The sequence below is a fragment of the Fusarium solani genome, assembly GCF_023522795.1.
Source record: "Fusarium solani strain SB1 chromosome Unknown bctg00000010, whole genome shotgun sequence".
In the NCBI taxonomy this organism is placed as follows: Eukaryota; Fungi; Ascomycota; class Sordariomycetes; order Hypocreales; family Nectriaceae; genus Fusarium; species Fusarium solani.
The window spans coordinates 210,381-231,313 of NW_027072147.1; the positions used below are offsets into that span (position 1 = coordinate 210,381).

Below are 20,933 nucleotides of genomic sequence, written 5' to 3' on the forward strand. Positions count from 1 at the left end.
GATTACGACTTGCATTCTCTATATGTTGTCGAGGCCATGCTCTGCGATGTGATGATTAAGTCAGAGTACGCGGAGTGCAATAAGAGGGCAATAACGGAAACAAATATATAATCAATATAGAAGGCGAAGAGCTATGTACACGGCTCTAGTTTCGCTTGGCCGTAAAAGTAGATATGACACCACATGTCGTCAAAAGGGCGTCCCAAACAAGAGCCCCACCGTCTCAAATATCTCAATCCTAAATCCATGGAGTAGACAAGAGCCCAGCCTAGTCGTCGGTAGGTGCACTGAGCTGGATAGCGATGTTGCCGTTACCAAATGAGTAGTCCGCGCCGTTGACGGTTTGGTCTGCCCTGGTGCACTTGTCCATGATCTTGCCCGCAGCGCGGGCCATGTTCTGGCTGAACATGGTGTCAGTGAAATGCCGAGTCATCTGTTAACGTGTTACTTACCAAGTGTCCGAGGTAGGGTAGCGTCCACCTGGGACGACCGCGGTGATCTGGGCACCACCAATTTTGCACATGACGGTGACGGCGCTGTTGGCCTTGCAAGCCTTGTCACCATAACTAGCAAGCTGGTCGATGCAAGCAACAGCATCGGGAACCTTTGAGTGTTAGGCGGATCACTAGGCGATAGGACTATCGAAACGTACATATGCAGATTTCTCGGCCACGTCATCGCCGCGGCAAGAAGCATCACGAATGTCAAGAGATCTCTTGGCTTCAGCAGCCTTGGATGCCTCGACAGCATCCTCAGGAGAGAGGTGGCTGCCGTTGGGGTCGGCAATGATGCCCTCTACCCAGTTCTCCCAGGAAAAGGCTTGGGCTCCGTTGTCGTTGCTGGCGGGGGCGGGCATGGCCATGACCAGGGAGGAAGAGGCCAGGATGGCGACGGTGGAAAGAGAAAGGCGAACCATTTTGATGATTGTACAAGCGAGTTTAGAAGGTAGTTGAGCTTGTGTTGGTGAGGAGTGTCGTTCAAGTGCTGATGAAATAGATGTTGTGATGATGTGGAATAAGAAGCGCATGACGAGCAGTCGTCTCTTCTTTAAATACTTGAAAGCTGAAGTATTAATTTGTGAAACTCCATGATCTCTCTGTTGGCATGTAGCCTCAAAATGGATGGTAGCCCCAGTTGATCCACGCTGTATGCGGTTTTGCAGGGCTTTTGATCCTCAGTAAAGGGCAAGCACCGCCCGGGTCACAAGCACTGCCTTCAATCACGGCTAAACGGCCTAGAACTATCGCAGAGGTGTCCCCAAAAGGGCTAGCTTGATTGAGGCTCTGCCATAATTTTTCTAGTATTCCATAACAGTGGGCTTACAGGAGTGGACGATTCACCAAGAATGAAATATGGGGTCTCGGGATGTGGGATGAATGAAGGATTGTCTAAGAGCTATACCCATGTTTGAATGCATACACGTGTTGCTGCTCATATGAAACAAATCCTTCGGGACATCGGCTCCAGCTTCATCGCGAGTGGCAGTTGAATGGCTTCACCCGACTTCACGGCGTCAAGATATGCTTCTTCTCAATCGGTATACATGTTAACACAAGTTTCCACAGTCCTACTTACAACATCTATACTTCGATTTCTTTCCACTATCAATTTCGAAATGCCAAGTCGATTTGGACAGCAAAAACAGAAAGCGAAGGCCAAAACCATGCAATAGATTCTGGGTGCAGAGTACAGCCATGAACCAACGTCATGAGCCCTAGAACTCTCGGGCTGCTTGCCTGTTTCGTAAAGTCGGCTCACTATGGACCAACACAGCATGGCAAGTTCCGACACATCCACCCCTGTGGCCTGTTGTCCAGTGTTAAGCTCGCGAGTGGAGTTTATTCAGGCACAATGCAACAGGCACAATGCAACAGGCACAATGCAACAGGCACAAAACAAAGGGCCAATCAATTATTCTTGAGGCAGCATCGTCGGCCTACAGCCACATCTTAATACCGACTCAGGGATGCGTCGGCCGTTGGCAGGTTGATGCCGAACCGTGGACAAAACACAGCCCTCGCTTAAGAGAGGCTACGAAGGATTCCTGATGGAAGTAAAATGTTTTCACGAGAGTTGATGTACCTATTTATAGGCCCTTGTATAAAGCGAACTGCATCCTTGTCAACACCAATAATCCGACACATCCGGGACAGCCGGGCTCGACTGTCGGCTCAACTCTGATGCAAACTCCGGCATGTCCCCTAGCCTGCTTGCCCCAGCACGTTACTAAGATCCAGTAATTTCTCCATCCGACAGCCATGTCTGCTTTGCTCCAGGCCGAACAGAGGCTATCGATTAATATGCCGGACTAGATAGGTGAAAGGTTTCAAAGTGACAGCTACCGGACATGTCTTCCATTCAAAACGCTACGACGACTGTACAATAGATCAAGTGGGAATTACAGAAAAAGTTGATTAATTCAATACCTCCCCTTTCGACTTGGCGACTTGTTCATCGAAATCTAAGACATGTTAGCATGGGGCCATGGACGTATGGCGATCATCACTCACAAGGTTGAAACGCGAGCCAACCCTTCTCAGGGCCACCCACTTGGCTGACAGTGTAGTCGGCCTCATCTTCGTCGATGAACACTTTCTTATACCCTGCAGCAGAGGCAACGTCCGCCAGAAGTTGGGCTTGGCATGTCTTGTCGAGACTGATGAACCAGAATGCGGCTTCATCAACTGTCTGGCCGACAGTCAGCAGGCCGTGGTTCATGAGAATTGCCGCCTTGGCTTGTCCAAGAGCCTGTGCGATACGCTTGCCCTCTTCATCATCGTCGACGACGCCCTTGAACTGGGTGTAGACAACGTGACTCTTGTGGAAGCGTAGAGCGTCCTGGGTGATCATGTCCAATTCACGCCCAAAGGCTGCGAATGCTTTACCAGCTACGCTGTGGGCATGGCAAGCCGCATTGACCTCTGGTCGCGCCTTGTGAATGGCAGAGTGAATGGTGAAAGCCGCGAGGTTGACAGGTTCATCTCCCTCGACAATGTTGCCGTCTTCGTCGACTAGAATGAGATCCGATGCCTTCATGAGAGAGAAATGTCTGACAAGGGGGTTGAGCCCTATGAAGTGATTCATTAGTCCACTGCATTTCCCATGCAGGGAGGCACACTTACAGAAGTGGTCTGTCAAGATGGGGTCTCGAACAGAGATATGACCTGCAACGCCTTCATCAAATCCCCGGTCTGCGAAAGCGCGGCACGCAGCAGCGAGATGCTGCTTGCGGTACAGTCTCTCATCCTCCAGGTTTTCAAACTTGGGCGGAGTCCTCATCTTCAACTTTCTGCCATCTTTGGTCTTGCCTTGGACTTGAAGTTGTGGTGGGTTCACCTTCTTTTCCACACCATTGACAAGGATTTTGGTCGTCTGGGCAGGACCAGTTGTAGACAAGACGGCTGCAGGTTGTGCAGCAATTGTCTCGGTCACAGAAGGAGCCATGGTTCAAAGATGAAGTTATGATGGGTATTCTTCAGTTGATGTTCAGTTGCGTGAAGATATGGCTTGGTAGCTCCAGTTGGTCAAGTTAGTTGATTCAATGGCACTGTCGACCTCATATACTTTTCAATCACGGTCCAAAGCCGCAAGAGCTCCGTAAATCCGTTACTGAACCCGATATAGACTGGTCACACACAGATCGATTGCTCCAAAGACGTCAGAATGAGGGGATGCCCCGCCCAATAATGAGGAATGCGGCGCAGCTTATCCGATGGAAAAGGCTGCTAGAATGCGGATATACCGGATTCTCGGGTCTATCGCCACAACTTGAATGGTAACAACTGTCTATTCGGCTAACACCAAGCCATGAGCTTCTCTTCTGACATCAATGGCTTAGCGATGATCAGAGCGGCTTGTTTAACCTCTAAACATTTCGCTACCAGACAGTGTCATGGCTTGCGAAGTCTAAACACACACACGCCATCTGTGTATTCATGCCGAAACACCCTTAGAAAAAAGCAGTGCTTAAGCGAAAAATGCAGGGCTATAATTGTTACATCTAGAGTCTCTAAGGCTACTCAAAGAGATGCACGGTTCGGCCTATTCTTAGAGAATGGTTTCTGTCTTGATATCCTCTGCATAGGCTCACAGCAAGAATTAACATCTACGGATCTTCCAGCCACCTTGCTGGTTGAAATCAGGGCTGAAGCGCCAAGCCTGTCGCGGTGTTGCATCTGCTGAGCATACCGCAGTCACTGAGCGGGCCAATAGCTGGATTCTAAATGCTCTCCGCATTCATAGAAATCTTGATCCAAGGAAGCCGGGGCCTGTACAGGCCTGCCTCCGCAGACTCTTCCCGCATCTTGCCAGAGTTTGTGTGTACTGGGAGATGTCGAGTAGTGATCCTGTTCTGAGGACAGACTGGAAGACTGGAGTCATACTCTAGAGTCGTTGAGAGACAGACTTGAGGGTGCGTCGGGCTATATAGCAACAAGTGTGGATACAACCGGGGTTCTCGTTCACGCATAGGTAGGTAGCTCACATTACATACTTCTCTGACATTAGTGGTGTGGAATCGCAGAGGATTTGAAACAACAACGGTCAGTCGAGCTAATATTCTCGCGCCAATGTGTAATGCGGCTCAGGCGCCGGCGCCCCTGATAGCAGACCTGCCGGTGCCTTCTAGTGAGTCAAAGCTCTAGCCTCTTTTTGGCAAATAGAACCCAGTGCAGTGGCCAGCCTCTGTGCCGCTATAGGCATGCCGGGGGTACAAAAGGCTACGCCTATCGATTGGCCCTTCAGTGTGTAGGCTGGCCCGGTATCATCACATCAGGAACATTACCGAGGATCTACAGTGATTGATGCTTGGATAACGGGGCACTCCCAGGTCCGTCAACGGAGGCCCTCTCGGCCGGTCCGGTCCAGTGCCACTTCCACGTGTATCCCGTTGCCGGGGTCCGCATCTAATCGCGGCATTGGGCATCATGTGCCATGCTTCTAGCCTCCAAGATACGACCAAAACGGCGATCGGACAATGGACTCCGATATCGACGCGGGGTTGAATGCGGAGGCGAAGACGCAGTCTAGAACAATACAGGAAAGTCGACGACAGATAATGCCGGTGGCTTCTGGCAGCTGATCCGGGGTTACAGCGCCGATTCACGGCCGATACAAGATAGGCATTGGCTTGTTCTATCTTGAGATGCAAGATCAACGGGGTTGAACGGGACGCAACCGACGTGGGCTTGATCCACTCGCCTGAGCGTCCAATCCGAGTCTTGCGATTTGGTGTGAACCCGTCTCGCCGCCGGTCACCTGACCGGTCCAGCAGCATCTTCACCGATGATAAGCCCCTCTAGCTCTCGGTGGCGTATCTTGGGCTGGGTCATGATGGGTATCATTCAGATAGAGGCATGTAGCATTAAATATCCCATCCCGCACTGCAAAAAATGATTCCTATTCACGATAATCATCTTCATCCAAGCGAGTTTATTTACTAGTCAAGATGTTGAGTTTTGGCTCTGCTCTCCTCTTCGTCCTCGCTGCCATCGTGGTAGTGGCAGCTAGGCGTATCTTCGTCAAGCCTCAAGTAGCCCACAGTCACCCCCCTCCACAGCTTAGCAGCACCAAAATAAGCTCACAACCCCTTCCTGCAACATGGTACGGGTCCGAAAAGATTCACGAGCTGGAAAGAAGAGCCATCTTCTCCAAGAAGTGGATCCTACTCACTCACAAAATTCGACTTCCCGAGAGTGGTGCCTATATCCGCTACGAGGAGGCTGGCTTCAACTTCTTCCTTATCCGAAACAACGAGGGTATTGTCAGAGGTTTCCACAACATTTGCAGGCACCGAGCCTTCCCTGTCGTCACCAAGGACAACGGAACAGCCAGTATCTTGTCTTGCAAGTATCATGGATGGTCTTATGGTTTCAACGGTCAACTGGCAAAGGCTCCCGAGTATCAAAACCTGAAGGGCTTCGATAAGAAGAAGAACGGACTGTTCCCTCTTCATGTTCATGTCGACGAGAGAGGCTTTGTCTGGGTCAACATGGATGCCAAGCTGAAGCCGGAAGTTTCCTGGGCCTCTGACTTTTCTGGCGTTGATCGCCTCGCCCGACATGAGTCTTTCAGCCTCGACGACTACAAGTTTGATCATACTTCTCAAGAAGATATCGATTACAACTGGAAGACTTTGGCCGATAAGTACAGCTCCAACAGCAAGATTGAGCAGCTTTTCACCACGGGCGAAGAGTCGGAAAAGAGCTCCAGGATGATCAGCGACTTTTACTTCCCCAACGCTGCCATGACATTCTCGTAAGTTCTGAAGACATGCATCATCTATGTTATTGGTCAGGTAACTAACATAAACTAGGCCTCACTTCTTCATTATGATGCGATGCAACCCTACTGGACCTGCTCGATCATCTGTGGAGTACGAAGTCTTCAGGCACAAGGACGCCAGTGATGAGGACTTCAACCAGGTCCACGACCTCATCAAGCGTGCTTCTGAGGAGAACAAGTCGCTCCCCAACCCTTCTGAGAAGAACTTCAACACAGGCATCTTGGTCAACGAGGCTCCCCTGTATTTCCAGAGCCAGGTCCGCCAACTCCTGGAACACCACAGTGGCCTTGAGGAGGTGGCGAAGAAGGAGATCCGACCGGCTCAGCAGATTCTTGACCAGACCTCTGAGCAGGATGAGAGCCTTTTCTCCTCTTGTTCCGGCTTGTCTTGTGGCAAGCTTGCAAAGGAGCTGGCATGGTGAGAAGTCGTTGAAACCGGTGATGTCGAAGATGGCTAGAGTGAAAGGCATGCAAGGGTTCGAAACGGATATGAATAAATGTCAAGGATAGGAGATTGGTGCATATGTAGAGCTAGGTGGCTTTACACAGGCGTTTTGAAAGTTGTAATAATTGGTTTCATCTATTAAAGACGCTCTACTCGGCGCTGACTACGTTCGTGTTCTCCCTCTCGCCTCTTCGTGAAACCTGGTCTCACTTTCGCTTGAAACGCGAAACAAAACCCCCAAAGCGCTCCTTCACCTCTTTATAGCTGCTTTTCTCCTTCTCCCCTTTCTCCTCTTTGTCTTCTCCATCTACCTGCAACGACCTGCTTTGCTCCTGTTCTGCCTCTTCCCTCTGCTTCTTGTGTTTCTTCAACTCTGCCTCTGGCTCCAGCTGGGTTGTGTTTTCGTTCATGACCTGCTGCGCGAACGAGACCGTGCCCTGGCCACCCGTGGCATCTTCTCCCTCTTGGACCTGGACGTCTCCATGTTCAAAAAGATCCTTCACCTTGCCAGATCCAAACAATCTCTCATAGACAGCCAAGGTAGTGCCGAATTCTTTGGCCACACCGACCTTAATGGCGTCCAGTAGCTGCAGTGCATAGGTTTGGCAGTTGTTGGTGATGAGATTGTAAGCCGGCTGCCTCTCTCGGATGCTTTGAATGACGGATTCGCCTGGGCCACGTTAGACACACATTCTTGAATGAGCCGTTGCTAAAAAGTAGATAGTGATAGAGGATCTGCAACTCACCAGCCCGCCGGGTTGCATCATCGTTGAACCGCGTCTCGCCGACTTTGAAGGTATGCCACTCTTCCCTGTTAATCTTCTCATTCGTGTAAATGACATCAAAGTTTTCGTCCTGTGCACGACAATCCAGTCAACAAAAGAAGTCGTCGTTATGCAAGAGAGGAGCTCACCATCCACAATTGATGAGCAAAGTCACCAACAAGTACGGCCCAGTGCTGCGTAGGATCCGGATACTTGTTGATCTTCTCGGTAATCATCTTACCCAACCCAGTGTCCTCTGCGAACCATTTTCCGGCAATGCCGCCCACAGGATGCCAACCAACTTCAACTGGGCGCAAGGGCCCGTTCATGACAGGGTCCGTCACTGGGACGACATTGGGCTGGTGACCGAGACCCGCCGCGTGTTTGAGGGCCAATTCTCCCTTGTCGAGGTTCTTCTTGCTACATGAAACGGATTAATCCAACATGACCTATAAGGCAATCGTTGGGAGGGCGTGTGGGTAGCACCCGAACGGAAGGATGACCGAGGCAAAGAAAAAAAAATGGCGCATACAGGAACTCTGCCACCTTGTCCCTCTTCCTCTCCTTCTCCTTCTCTTCGTCCGACATGACACCTAACAAGACGAGAACTGCTTCGAGATGAGTGACGAGCCGCCCTCGAGGGGGATATCAACGACTTGAGAGAAACTAGAGGGTCAAGTCTCGGGCTCTCGAGCCGCGCACCAAGTCAGCAATTCTGAGGGGGCTGAGCACATTCACGTGAGACACTGCGTTAGCAATTTCACGGCTAAGACGGCGTATCGCTGAGTGACGTCAGCCAATCACAGCGCGAGCTATTGGTGTGACAGCTGAATCACGAAATTGGCAATATCCTGCGATGGGGAACACTCTTGGCTCTTGGCGATGGTCCTCTTGCAAAGGTGCAAATTTTTTGAGTTGGATTACAGGTTGCAATAACCAAAGAATGAAGCTAAAAGAGGGTTGGTGTCCCGATGCACCTACTACGCTGTAGCTGATGAATAATGCTTCAAGAGCTCTTATCTTTCAACCCTCCCCCACAAAGGAATAGCATTTCCATAGACTCAAGTTCCTAATGTCCCTTCCAGACTTCCTTCAACAGCTCTTCAACCCCAGTGAACTTGTAGTCCGGGAAAATCTTGTTCCACTCATCCGACACAGTCCAGACTCCTCGAGTCATGGCGATGAGAACTCCAATAATGGCCATCTTGGAGAATGCCTCTACTTGATCTTTGGGGATAGAAGGCAAGTCGATGCGAGGGTAATTATCGGTCTTGAGCTCTCCAGCCGCCAAATCCTCCATCTTGAGCCACTCAATCGTGAAAGGCTCGCCTAAAAATGGAATTAGCGCCCTTCTTAACGGTCGAGCTATGAAGGACCTACCTCGGATCTTTTCGCCGATTTTCAGAAGCTCCCCGATGGTGATTTTATCGCCCTGGATACCTCCGATGACGGGCCATTCCCCTTGATAATCAATGGCCCGCGCAACCACATGAGCAATGTCTCCAACGCTTGTGTAGGTCATTTCATCGTCCAGAGAGCCTTCGACAACAATGGCGCGTTTCTTTTCCAGGTCGATATTGAGCGGGAGCGTGGTGATATACTTGGACGCCTTGAAAGGGTGGCAAAGATAATCCATAAAGGAGCCCACTTGGAACCGAGTATACTGGAGAACCTTTTGCCTAGTTAGTGTCATCGCCTAGATGATTCCAGGATAATTCGGGTGCCCTACCTTCTTATCCTTGTTCAGATTCTCCAAGTACTTGCTGACTTCAACCTTGCCAGTGTACCAAGGCATTGCATCAAGGGAAGACGATATCTTGACGCCACTACACCTCAGTTAGAACTTTGAAAATTTCTTTCCGTCGGGTATAGCTAAAAGCTGATGTCTCTACTCACGTCGACCACTCGGATGGGGCGAAGCGTGTAACCCCAGCTTCAACCGATGCATCAATCAAATTCTTTTGAGCTTGGTTCTCCGGATCCAGGTGAACTGCTATGAAAGACAGCACTGTGTGAATTCCTTTGAGAAGTTGAGTCAACTCCGCTTTGTCTTGATAGTTGGTCTGAACCCAGCGAACGCCGGCAAGAGGGGGAATTGAGAAGGGTCCTGTGTTTTTGTCAGTCTTCTCTTCAAACCAGGGGCTCTGCAGGGATAGAAATTCTTACCTTTCGAACCATCGCAGTGATATCGTGCTTTCCTGTGGCAACGAGTTTGTCGAGAACCTCCCTAGCCAGCTCTTGAACGGCTCAGTCAGCAAACGATAGTAAAAAAGAGTCAGCGTGAACGAACCGCTGGAGCCTCCTGCGATAGCAATTTTGACCATTGTGTCGCTTTTTTAAATACTTGGGGAACAGTCGAGGTGTTGGTGAGTAGATGGTGTGAGTGATTATGTTGCTGCTCTAGATAAGCTGGATTCCGTCTACTTATAGGATACAGTCCTCCTCATAAATCGGTCACGACGTGGTTAATAATGCGGCTCAACCCTTCAACTATGCGGAGGAACTACATCACCTAATTCACGTAACTATGCCCCCCGGCATTGACCGCTATCAGAGCCGCATGGGTCATGATCCTGGGCTGAGCGGCGTAACCATGCTAGACCGGTTACGTGATCGGGCAAATCTTGGCCGACCCAGCGGCCTTTTCGGGCCAATCTAGAGTATGACAAATCCACAAACGTCAATTCTCACATAACATCACCTAACATCACACTCCGATCAAGAGACACGGCATAATTTTGACGGCTTGATTTTCCAACGGATATGGCACCTGGGCACATCGAAATCACAAGCGCTGAAGACGAGCTAAGTGTAAGCATGCGTCCAAGTAGGCGTTGCATAGCGAGACGACTGACAAGACTCCAGCGTAGACGCGAGAGAGGCCGTCGCTCACAAGCTGCCTTTCGCAAACGCCAAGCTCATGCCGTTCAAACTTTGTCAGATCAGAATCGGCGTCTCATAGAGGGAGTTCAGCAAGCCGTCGATGCAGTACACGGCGATGAGCGACAAGAAATTCTTGACGCCATCGCCAACTTGGCTAATATCGCCGGCGTCGAAACCAAAGATAGTCCGTTGCGAGACACAGTGCCGCCTCCGGGAGACGAGGATATCACAATCGATGTCTTAACTGGTGATTTCACTCACAATTCCAAGAGTTCAACTGGTACTTGCACGCAAGTCTCCAACCCGACACCACAACGTCTTGATTGCGGCATATGGCTCGACCCAATGCATTACAGACGCGTCTCACTCCCACCACAAGATATCATACCCTACCTAGGGCCCGGCTCAAAGACCTTTGCTGGCCTACTTTTCTGGTCCGTCATGGATCACAGTCTGAACGGTTGCAAGCATCCACATGCAGAAGCCTCCACGGTTATCAAGACCGGGCTGGGCCACTCAACAGCAACCCAGGACGTCAAGATGTCTTTTATCAGACGCATGGTTGAGGCAAGATTGGAGTTCAAGAAGACCGGTTCCATTAGCGCAGAGCATGCCTCTGCAGCAGAAAATGACCTGGGCATGGTCTTGTGTAACCTGGTTGAAACCGACTATCGGGCCAGGGGAAAGGACCCCGACTTGTGGCTGTCCTGTGTCGCCATCGAGCAGCGGGTGAGGAGTATTGCTGGCAACAGTGCATTTCTCGTTCTCGAGAAGGCAACGCGAGACGACGGCGAGAGCGACCTGCGAGAAGCACTGAGTCGGGTAAAATGCAGGCTTTCCGACACGGGTGTTTGCTTCGGGGATGGGCCTCGTTGGAATGTCGATGTGGTGGATGGTTTGTTCCTCGATCCTATCCTTCAGGCAATGGGGAGACTTTGATGGCGTAGAAAGTTCTAAGAATTTGGCTTCACTTGGTCGTCGAAACCGATGGCTTAACGATATTTGGGATACGGCGACAAAGTCGACATGCATCCATATTACCTAGGCAGACATCGAAATAAGTCATTATAAACTCAAACTCCAGTCGGGGGATAGAAGTGCAAGGTAGTATGTGTTTCCAATGTGTATGAAGCAGCACTCCTGCCACCTGCTTTGTAAAGACATCATGTAATAATACCTGGCTTTATTATTGTATAGCCCAGTCGGTTTGCTTGTTACATATGCATTAACCTTATGACTCATTTCTGCCATGGCCTGACTTATTACTCTCCAAAAATTTCTAGAAAGCCAAAGCGTTTCGCTGATCGCCCAGCAATCCTTGACGAAAGGTCGAGCGCCAGCTGTCTGTTACTGGATGGGGTGATTCTGTCTTCAGGGGCCCTGGCTCGGCAAAATGGAGCGGGGGACGGGAAGCATCTTGAGCCAAAATGATGCCGAAAGCTGAAAATGGTTACCAAGAGCGCGGGAAAGAGATGCAATGGGACACGGGCGCGGGGGCTATGCCTGATAATCTGGGGGGGTTCAAGATGACAGGTTTTCCCCATGTGAAGATGTCTTAAGGCCTCCAAAGACTCCACGAGCTGACACGAATCTGCAGTGACACTGCCTCCTGAGGCGGGGATGCAACGCTGACAGACTGGCGCGTCGGGCCATTAGCCCCTATAAAATCATCGTGTTTCCCTCTTGAGCGACCGAGGATAAATGAGTGCCCCAACCAGATCTAAGCATACGGTCTCGGTGACAGGGTTGTCTCACCCGCGGGAGCGCCCTGTACAAGGGTTTTGGGGAGCACAGACTGGGTCACGAGGCCACCGTCAGGCACTGACTGTCGCAGTATCGAATGACAGGGGGCCAATCTGATGATGGTTGCTGCCACATGTTGGAATATAATAAGCCGAGGCCCTCCCCAACCAAATTCAGAATAGCTGATTCTTTTGCAAATCTCTATCGAGTATCAACAATAGAGAAGATGTATAATCAACCTTGCGTCAAGTTCTCCTACCTGTCTTGCCCTTTGCTGCCTTGCTTGGCACAGGACCCTCCACAAAAGGCAACCCAAAACAAACTGATTGACACCCTCGAGAGTCTCGATGCAGGCTCATTTGCTAACGAGGCGGAGCGGGTTCGTACCATGGAGGCTCTCTCCCTGGCCTTGAGTAGGGTTCAGAAGCCATGGGACACTGTCTGGCAGCACAACTGGGTGAACCCGGCCACCAACGCTTGCGTCAAGACATTGATCGATGCTGGAGTGTTCAAACAATGGATCAGATCTGGGGGATCTGAAAAGACATCCAGGGAGCTAGCCAAGCTCACAGGAACCGATGAGGTTCTCATCAGTAAGTCGCAACTTTCTTTTTTCACAGAGCAACATTAATCGAGTGATAGGACGCATGATGAGACAGATCGCAGGCCAAAATCTGATCACCGAGACTGCTGAGGACACTTATAAGCCAACACCTTGGGTTTATTCCATCGCTGCTGATGAAGCATTGTCAAACACCTATGGAGCGCTCTATGACTTTGTGAACGGTCCCATGTTTAGAAGCCTTCCATCCTATCTCAAAGAGACAGGGTACAAGAACCCAACAGACCCAAATAAGTGCAACTGGCAGTTCATGAACAAGTCTGATGCCACTCTATTCGAGTCTCTCGGTTCTAATGCTGTCGCTGCCAAAGAGTTCAACGATGCCATGCAAAGTCACTCCAAGTACAACATGACTCCCTGGCATGAAGTCTACCCAACTCGCACTCTCGTGGAAGGCTCCAAGCTGGATCGTCCTCTAGTGGTTGATGTCGGCGGTAGTAAAGGCCACGACTTGGCAAAGTTCCACAAGCGACATCCCGGTATCCCAAAGGCAAGCCTCGTCTTGCAAGACTTGCCTGACATCCTGAAGGAGTTGACCATCCCCGAAACGATCACACCACAACCCCACGACTTTTTCACACCTCAACCCGTCAAAGGAGCTCGAGCTTACTTCCTACACAATGTCTTGCATGATTGGGAAGATCCACAGGCTCTCAAAATCCTGAAACACCTCGCCGCCGCAATGGAGAAGGGATATTCCAAACTCTCATACATGAGAGTTTGATCAGCAGAGTCAAGCCCTCACCTCGTGTGACCACTTCAGATATTACCGTGATGGCATGCCTGGGGTCCAAGGAGAGAACTGAGATTGAATGGAGGCGTTTGGTGGAGAGGGCTGGACTACGCGTGGTGAAGATTTGGAGGCAACCACACTCGGTGGAAAGCATCATTGAGACGGAATTGGTTTGAGTTCATGGGTTGGCATACCCAGTTGGTGTTGGTTTGGTCAGAATGTATCATTATATTATGGTAAGAGGTCCCATGTAACAAGTTGAGGGTGTTCTTGTTCAAGGAAACACTATCGGTTCGAACATTCAGGTTGATAGCGGCAGTTTCCGTGTCAAGAGAGCAGGAGTATCCAAGTGCAACAAGACTTCACAGAATCATAGGCTGGGGCAGGTCGAACTAAAATACGTAGGGACGGGAGAGCAGGGCTATCTCTATTCCTAGGCCAATGAGAGTGTTGCAGCAAATAAGATAGTGGGAATCCAGGGACAATATCAATCAAGGCGAGCTTGTAAACCTACTAGCGGTACACCTAAGATGGGGGGGGCAGCCGATATTGCCGGCCAACCTCCCTCTTTCCCCTCTCCTTGTCTACCCCATCATGCAACTAAAAGCTAATGCATATTGTTCGAGTCATCGAAAGAAAAAATGGATAGTTAGGGTCCAAGGGAGAGTTGCCCTGTCACGGTATCCCGTGTCGATCCCAGATAAGTGCCCAAGGGCCGCTCTGCCGACTCATCCTGAATGTGCAAAGCCATGATACGACACAGAGAGTCCTGCTTGTCTTAGAGCCGAGTTGTGTTGTTTGACTTCGTGTCATGGCTGAGGCAGTGAAGATGCATGTGTGACGCCACTTGCCAGTTGTCTGTCACACAAACCCTCACTCGGCAACCTACATATGCAGGCCAAGGCCATCCCGTCTCACCGAGGGCATCTTCTCCTCATCGGGCTTGACTACACAAGCAGGCTAGCTATGTCTCAACTTGGTAGCTTCTAACCAATCACGCCAATCCAGCATCCCACCATCGTGGCCTCTGTGGGGAGTGCCCAAGAAGAACGCCAATCTTATCAACACACTCAAAGAAGCCGGATTGATCATTCTGGCCAAGGCGAACCTAAGCGTGAGTCCAAGCGTCCAGACGAATCATAAGTGCTAATTGGGCGTAGGAACTGGGAAATGCCAAAGGATCAGGCCTCATGGCAGGGTGGTCTGCTGTCGGGGGGCAGGTTCGTTCGCAACAGGCCCTTTGCTACTTGCTCTGCTGATCAATACCACCAGACACAATCGCCATATATCGAAGGGGGCGTCGCCGAGGACGCAACCTGGTTCACCAACACTGTCTGATCTCTCAATCTAACTTTCTCTTTTGCATCTGTAACTGACACCTGGCTAGGGCCCTGCAGGCTCCTCATCGGGCAGCGCTGTTTCTGTTGCTGCCGGCTTTGCTCCAGTGTCTCTCGGCACTGAGCTCGACGGCACCATCGTGATGCCAGCCGCCAGAGCCGGTGTATATGCCGTCAAACTCACCCCAGAGAGCGTCGACAATGACGGATTCCAGCCTGGAGCGTCTTGCTGGGATGGTCAAGGCCCATATGCCAAAACGGCGACAGATATCGCGACACTCTCGGCCATCCTACAGCTCCACGACCCGGGTTACTATCAACCATTGACTACGTCCTGGAACGGACTCAAGGTAGGTTTTGCTGATCCTTCGTTGTGGCGGAGCTATCCCACGGCCATTGAGCCAGTGGAGGGCTTCTTTAATCAGACTGACAATGCCCTGTTTGCTGCCCAAGCAAAGATTGAGGAGTCAGGCGGCAAGGTGGCTCAATCAGTGCCAGTTGCGTCATGGAAGGATATCACCAGCGCCATGCCCGACTTTTCGCAAATGGAGGACATATTTTGTATGTTTTTTGCCTCATCCGATGCACACTCTTGCTGATGTCCACCAGCCTTTCAAATGAAGCGGCGATTCCCCCAAGTTCCTTCAGCTGTTCGAGGGCGTCCCTCAAACCCTTGAAGAGGTCATCAAGTTCAACAATAATCATGCCGACCTAGAGTTTACTGAACGTTAGTGACAAAAATCATCCTATGCATGCCATCAGACTGATGTGAACTCCCAGGGGACAACAACCAAAAGGGACTGGAAGCTGGGCGCGATACCAACATCACGCAGGAAGAGTATGACCGCAACTTCAAAGCTCTGCGAGCAGCCTCATCCCATACGCTACTCAGCGTGATGAAGGGGTACGACGTCGACGTGCTCTTGGTGCCGTGTGACTCCCGGTTTGCCAGTGTGGGTGCTGCCGCCGGGTTCCCGGTTGGCAACCTCCCTCTCGGCTTTGCCGACTTCAATGGACGTCCCTTTTCGCTACATGCTATTGCCCCGGCCAATGAAGAAGTCAAGATCTTCCAGGTCATGTCGGCTTGGGAAGCGTCGTTTCCGGATAATGTCTGTCCGCCTCCCTTGCTGGTTGATGATACCTTTCCTGAGCAGAAGATTGTGATGGAGGATGCCAATTAGATAGAAGGTGGTCCAATTCAAGCAAACGTGAGGGCTGCTAATCGAGATCCTAACCTGGAACCACCTTGTCTCGATCATGCGTCTAGCACACGTGTTGATGTTTGAAATGCTTGTAGAAATTTAATATGTACATCAGAAGATGAAGCTCCAACTGGATTTTTTTCGCCTCATATGCATGCATGCCGCTATCAAAAAAGGTACGCCGTTATACCCATGCAATTTCAAGTACATCATTAGGTTCCCTCTATTTTTCAGAGAAGCCGTAATTAGTTGTCAATATGACAATCACCCTGTCCAAACCCTCATGATTAGTAGGCAGTTGCCTAGTTCAAGACAAGGCCAGCAATCAGGGCAATGGCGCCTGCATAGCCGAATGACAGGCTGCTGGCGGCATTGGTCGCTTGGGAGGCACCAGTCTCGGTTGTTGTCGAGCTGGATTCGGTGGTGCTGGAGGTTTCGCTGGGAGACACGCCCTTAGCTGAGCTACTGGGTTCTCCAGAAGACTGGATGACCTGATCAAGCCTGAAATTTGTCAGTATGTTAAGCTGAAGTGAGGAATATGGGTGGCATGGAACAACTTACATGTGGATGAGGCCGTTGTTGGTGAGCACGTTGGCCTTGATCACCTTGGCGTTGTTGAAGTAGATGTCATCACCCTTGATGAAGACACGGACGGTGGTCTTGTTGAGAGTTCCGATAACCATTCCGTCGGTGAGATAATCGGTGTAAGTGACCTGGTCCAAGGTGTGGGCGCTGTGAAAGGAGTGTCAGCAGTGTTGGGGGCAGAGATTGAGCTGGCAACCTACAGGAGCGCTCCCGTGAGCTCCTCCTTGGACAGCTCGCCGGCGTCCTCAAAGGCCTTGGTCGAAGGCGCAAGGCAAGTGACGTTCTTGGAGTGGTCAAGGGCAGGCCAAAGTCCGGTGGCGTTCAAAGCCTTGTCCAAACCTTCGAGCCTGTCGTCCTTGACTGTGACTGTGCGGACGGTGACGGAGCAGGGCCTGGGAGGGAGAAGAACGCTAAGGGTCAATTGTGTCAGAGAATATTCCAATGTCCAAGTCCAGGTGGGTTTGGACCTACCTGTTGACAACCTGAAAGGTGTTGGCATCCTTGGGTCCCCATTTGCCATCAATAGTAGTCATCGTGACATCCTGGGCCAGACCGGATCGCAGGTTCACCTCATCTCCCTTGATCTGCTGTCGCTTCTCCTTCTTGTCGCTCTGATCAACCTTGGAAGCAAACACGACCTGACCAGTAGCCTGCTTTCCGAAACTTTGAACGAGGTCCGGTCCAGCAGTTCGGTTGTTGAACTCTTCGCTCTGGAGCAGAGTAGGGACAGTCTTTCCTTTGGGGTCGTCGAAATCCGAAGACTGGAGCGACGCGGCCATGATGTGGTAGGAGAAAAAGACCTGGATATCATCCTCGCCGAGCGCAGTCACGTCTGTGACTCCAGCATTCTTCAGGTACTTCTCGATAGCATCGTTGGTGGGGATGAGGACCGTGATGTCGGTGGACTTTTCGGAGAAGGTCTTGGTGAGTCCCTGGGGAGCAGCGACGATCAGGGAACGGAAGAGGGAGAGAGTAGGGTAGTCGGAGATGGCGTCGGACAGCTCTTCGGGGAGGGATTGAGCGCCCACCAGCGAAAGGAGGGCGAAGCTGGCGGCGGCTTGACACAGTGAGGAACGCATTGTGGTGGAGATGTTCTTGGTGGTTGCGACAAAGACAAACAACCACGGCAGCTCTCCAACTTGGGCAACCGGATCTTTTATGCCGACAGGGAGCTCAAGATCACGGAAGCAACCGGCAACAGATTAAACTTAGCGCAGGCCCAGGCTCAAATAGTTGACAGCCTGCTTCTGCCGGGCAAATAAGCGGCTCAACCAGACAGCCACAATTGAGGCTACAGGCGTAATAATTACAGCAGTTGCAGGGCCAAGCACAGGGAGGAGCACAACCCCAGCCTCAACGGTCAGCACAGTGTCCCATCTGGTAGATCAGGTGGCGTCGAGCTGAAAATGAGCTGACAGGGATGGAGCCAGTAAGCGGCGACCTTTTTGCACATGAGCCCCTGTAAGAGGCACCTAAATTCTCACCCGCGTTGCGCCAAATGTAGTGGCAGCGTGCTACTGGGAGTCTAGAAGATGGGGCGCAGCAGGGCTGAGCAAGGGAGAGACGAAAATGTGACTCTGGGGGAAATCTTTGTCTTACTTGCGGTGGGCGGCCGACCCCAGCCCGATGTCTTGATGCAGCAATGGGACTTTGGGAAGGTGGTTTGAAGTGAATGAATGAAGGAGGATGGCATTCAAAAGCAATAGCAAATGTCTTTATGGTTCCTGGTGTGGAGGACGATGGCTTGGGAGGAAATTGGAGACGCCTCGAATGAAGCCAGCTCTTTGCCCAAAGCGGAAAGTCTTGAAGTTAGCTCAAAGTCACTTCAACGCCATGGCAATACGAATTCTCCTTGCAAGTGCCGATTAGCCAAATCTTCGTCTTTCGACGGAGCGCCTCATTTTGTTCAAAGCTTCTCCGAGGCAAGATCCGAGCGCTTTACTGTTGTTTCGGTTGATCGACACGACGCTGTAGGGTAGCTTCACTTGAGGATCTCGATCACACTAACGGGTCCATTAAAGGAGCTAATTTCCAATGCATTTACAGGGGACCGGGTGCGATGTTAGGGGCGGGTAGCTAATGATTCAGGGCGCTAGCTTTGAATCGCTGTGGCATTTGGCTTTAATGTTTCATGCAGGGTCTCTCCTCTGATGATCCAAATGGAACAATCTATGAAGTTGATTCCACACCATCTGAATGTGCTTTCCATGTTGTCGGTTTAAAGGTCCCAAGGCCCCTTGAAGACTCTATTTTCTCTCCCTTTTACAGGATTGCAATCGGCATTTCACGGCGAGTGGTTCACGCGCAACCAGTGTCTGACATGCTAATGATAGCGCTCATCTACTTGTCCCATTCGCGCCTAGGCTCTCTATTTATAGGCCGGATCCCATCACTTCCAACGTCTAAGCCAACATGTCAATACTGTCAAAGCTGACACCTCCACTAAGATACTTCGTGCCAGAGCTTCCGGTCACGATGCTGATGGTCATGATCTGCCACTCGCTCGTGCTCTGCTTGAAGGCGCTCTTCGGAACTGTGAACTCAAGCTTGACATTGTTTCCGCGGTAGGTGCCAGTAGTCAAGCTTCGCGTGCTGGCTTGGTTGGTTGCTCCGGGTGTGCGTGCTGACCAGTCGTTGACCTTGATGGTAGGTCGTCCGTTGATGTAAGCCTGGGTGATGCCAAGACGGATCGTGTGATCCTTTCCCAGCTGTGCCTGGTTCAGACGGAAGTAGACGAGGTGGTTGTTGTTGATGTCCTGCCACATATATCCGGGGAAACCATTCGCCTTGGTGGTTCCAACAATGAAGTTGCCGGCATCCCAGTTGGCCAGTCGCTTGTCAGAGGGGTGCATGTACGTAGGCTTCATCACCTTGTCCTCAAAGTTCAAGAAGCCTCGGGGTGTGCCGTCCCATTCTCCAATGCGCCAGATGGCGTTGTCGTCGGCGGGATCAGTAGCCTTGACCGTGTTGACAGCAGTGCCAGCGCCCTTGTTGATGGTGACTGTTCCGGTGTAGACCTCCAGCTCCTCCTTGTACACAGTCATGGTGTAGGTACCGGGGATAATCTTCTTGATTGACCATGCGCCCTTTCCAGCTGAAGCCACCCCCCAGTACTGGGCCTGGGCGTTGGACAGACCGACGGTGTAAGTGTAGCCGTCCTTCATGTTGGAGATTCCCACACCCGAAGCATAGCCACGGTCACCCCACTTGGTCCATCCGTCCAACTATCAAGAAGAGTCAATAACGGAGCCTCGGTTGTCAGCTGAGCTAGACGGGAAGAACTTACTCCGAGGCCATCAATCCAGGTCCAGTCCGCGTTGCGAGCAAACAGGTTGGAGTTGGGAGCGCCCCCATCAGTAAAGGTCAAGACACTAGGGCCCTGAAGACCGAATCGCATGGGATCCGTGCTACCCATGTTGTAATAGTAAATGTCGTACAGATCCTCGCCGGTTGCATCGGCCCGGGTGAGAAGAGATCGGAAAAAGGGACCGCCAGAAGCCTTTTCGTGGTTGGAGCGGATCATGTACAGACCAACCTTGCCGTTTGACTTGCCGACGTAGTCATCTGGTTATACACTTAGCCTCAGTGCCTTTTGATCATTCCGGCTCACTTACAGTCCATGGTGCGTCCATAGGTGTTTCCCTGGTAGTGCTTGCTCTTGGTGATGCCGTTGCTGTTGATGCTGACGTCGGAGGCCTCGATGTAAGAGCTTCCAGGATCATAGTAGTCTGCGCTTGTTAGTATTTCTCCTTCTGATCTGCAAAATACCTGGAAGACCTACCGGCGTCGGTAGAGGCATGGCTGAAAATGCCAGGCTTGATGCGCACAATGTACCGCATGGCCGAAATGCTGGTATCGGCCTTGTTGGTGAACAGATAGACATTGTTGTTCTTGTATCGCACCACAATGTAATGCTTAAGAGTTCCGTGCTGGACTGAGACCTTGATGACATTGCTGTCGACAGAAGCGATAGAGACGGTGCTGGCTCCAAGGCCAGATTCGACATGGCTGATGGATTTGTTAGCATTGCAATCAATTCCATACTGGATTTCCTGCTTACGTATTCTTGCCGCCCCAACCGTTAAACTCCTGGCCCTTGTACTTGAGCGAGTTGATGTCGCCGTTGGACTTGCTGACGCTGATGACAAGGTCAGCCCCTGAGTCAATCACGTAGTTGCCATTTTGATCTTTCCAGCCCCAGGCTGCGGCGACAGCCACGGGCCAGAGCAACACGGCAAAAAGAGTTGTTAGAATCAACATGTTTCAGACTGAGCGATGTGCTGTGAGGCTCTCACAAGCCCTCAATGACACCCAGTGGCTCTTATATAACTTTCAGC

The 20,933-nt window shown here is 51.1% G+C and overlaps 8 protein-coding genes across 8 annotated transcripts; 2 read left to right on the plus strand and 6 right to left on the minus strand.

Annotated features, from left to right (window-relative positions):
• Positions 1–268: 268 nt before the first annotated feature.
• Positions 269–916, minus strand: MRS44_014111 (uncharacterized protein; the record flags this gene model as incomplete). The annotated part of the gene is made up of 3 exons (XM_046271848.2): positions 269–401; positions 453–604; positions 653–916. The coding sequence occupies 3 exons, from the start codon at positions 914–916 to the stop codon at positions 269–271; spliced, it is 549 nt and encodes a 182-aa protein (XP_046124132.2).
• Positions 917–2,414: 1,498 nt separating this feature from the next.
• Positions 2,415–3,444, minus strand: MRS44_014112 (uncharacterized protein; the record flags this gene model as incomplete). Its single annotated transcript, XM_046283067.2, has 3 exons — positions 2,415–2,461; positions 2,511–3,068; positions 3,123–3,444. The coding sequence occupies 3 exons, from the start codon at positions 3,442–3,444 to the stop codon at positions 2,415–2,417; spliced, it is 927 nt and encodes a 308-aa protein (XP_046124133.2).
• A 2,002-nt stretch (positions 3,445–5,446) lies between these two features.
• MRS44_014113 (uncharacterized protein) lies at positions 5,447–6,704 on the plus strand (the record flags this gene model as incomplete). Its single annotated transcript, XM_046273235.2, has 2 exons — positions 5,447–6,255; positions 6,314–6,704. The coding sequence occupies 2 exons, from the start codon at positions 5,447–5,449 to the stop codon at positions 6,702–6,704; spliced, it is 1,200 nt and encodes a 399-aa protein (XP_046124134.1).
• A 229-nt stretch (positions 6,705–6,933) lies between these two features.
• MRS44_014114 (uncharacterized protein) lies at positions 6,934–8,079 on the minus strand (the record flags this gene model as incomplete). The annotated part of the gene is made up of 4 exons (XM_046277947.2): positions 6,934–7,397; positions 7,474–7,582; positions 7,641–7,911; positions 8,024–8,079. The coding sequence occupies 4 exons, from the start codon at positions 8,077–8,079 to the stop codon at positions 6,934–6,936; spliced, it is 900 nt and encodes a 299-aa protein (XP_046124135.1).
• A 481-nt stretch (positions 8,080–8,560) lies between these two features.
• Positions 8,561–9,815, minus strand: MRS44_014115 (uncharacterized protein; the record flags this gene model as incomplete). Its single annotated transcript, XM_065618277.1, has 5 exons — positions 8,561–8,820; positions 8,872–9,163; positions 9,221–9,317; positions 9,388–9,598; positions 9,782–9,815. The coding sequence occupies 5 exons, from the start codon at positions 9,813–9,815 to the stop codon at positions 8,561–8,563; spliced, it is 894 nt and encodes a 297-aa protein (XP_065474349.1).
• A 439-nt stretch (positions 9,816–10,254) lies between these two features.
• MRS44_014116 (uncharacterized protein) lies at positions 10,255–15,990 on the plus strand (the record flags this gene model as incomplete). Its single annotated transcript, XM_046272431.2, has 9 exons — positions 10,255–10,302; positions 10,357–11,196; positions 12,410–12,710; positions 12,760–13,457; positions 14,437–14,586; positions 14,633–14,692; positions 14,745–14,804; positions 14,860–15,370; positions 15,590–15,990. 9 exons carry the CDS (start codon positions 10,255–10,257, stop codon positions 15,988–15,990), a joined length of 3,069 nt encoding a protein of 1,022 aa, XP_046124137.2.
• A 323-nt stretch (positions 15,991–16,313) lies between these two features.
• On the minus strand, positions 16,314–17,675 carry MRS44_014117 (uncharacterized protein; the record flags this gene model as incomplete). Its single annotated transcript, XM_046273236.2, has 4 exons — positions 16,314–16,512; positions 16,573–16,743; positions 16,797–17,006; positions 17,068–17,675. 4 exons carry the CDS (start codon positions 17,673–17,675, stop codon positions 16,314–16,316), a joined length of 1,188 nt encoding a protein of 395 aa, XP_046124139.1.
• A 1,323-nt stretch (positions 17,676–18,998) lies between these two features.
• MRS44_014118 (uncharacterized protein) lies at positions 18,999–20,856 on the minus strand (the record flags this gene model as incomplete). The annotated part of the gene is made up of 5 exons (XM_065618278.1): positions 18,999–19,820; positions 19,883–20,160; positions 20,211–20,324; positions 20,378–20,604; positions 20,657–20,856. The coding sequence occupies 5 exons, from the start codon at positions 20,854–20,856 to the stop codon at positions 18,999–19,001; spliced, it is 1,641 nt and encodes a 546-aa protein (XP_065474350.1).
• Between the last annotated feature and the right edge of the window lie 77 nt (positions 20,857–20,933).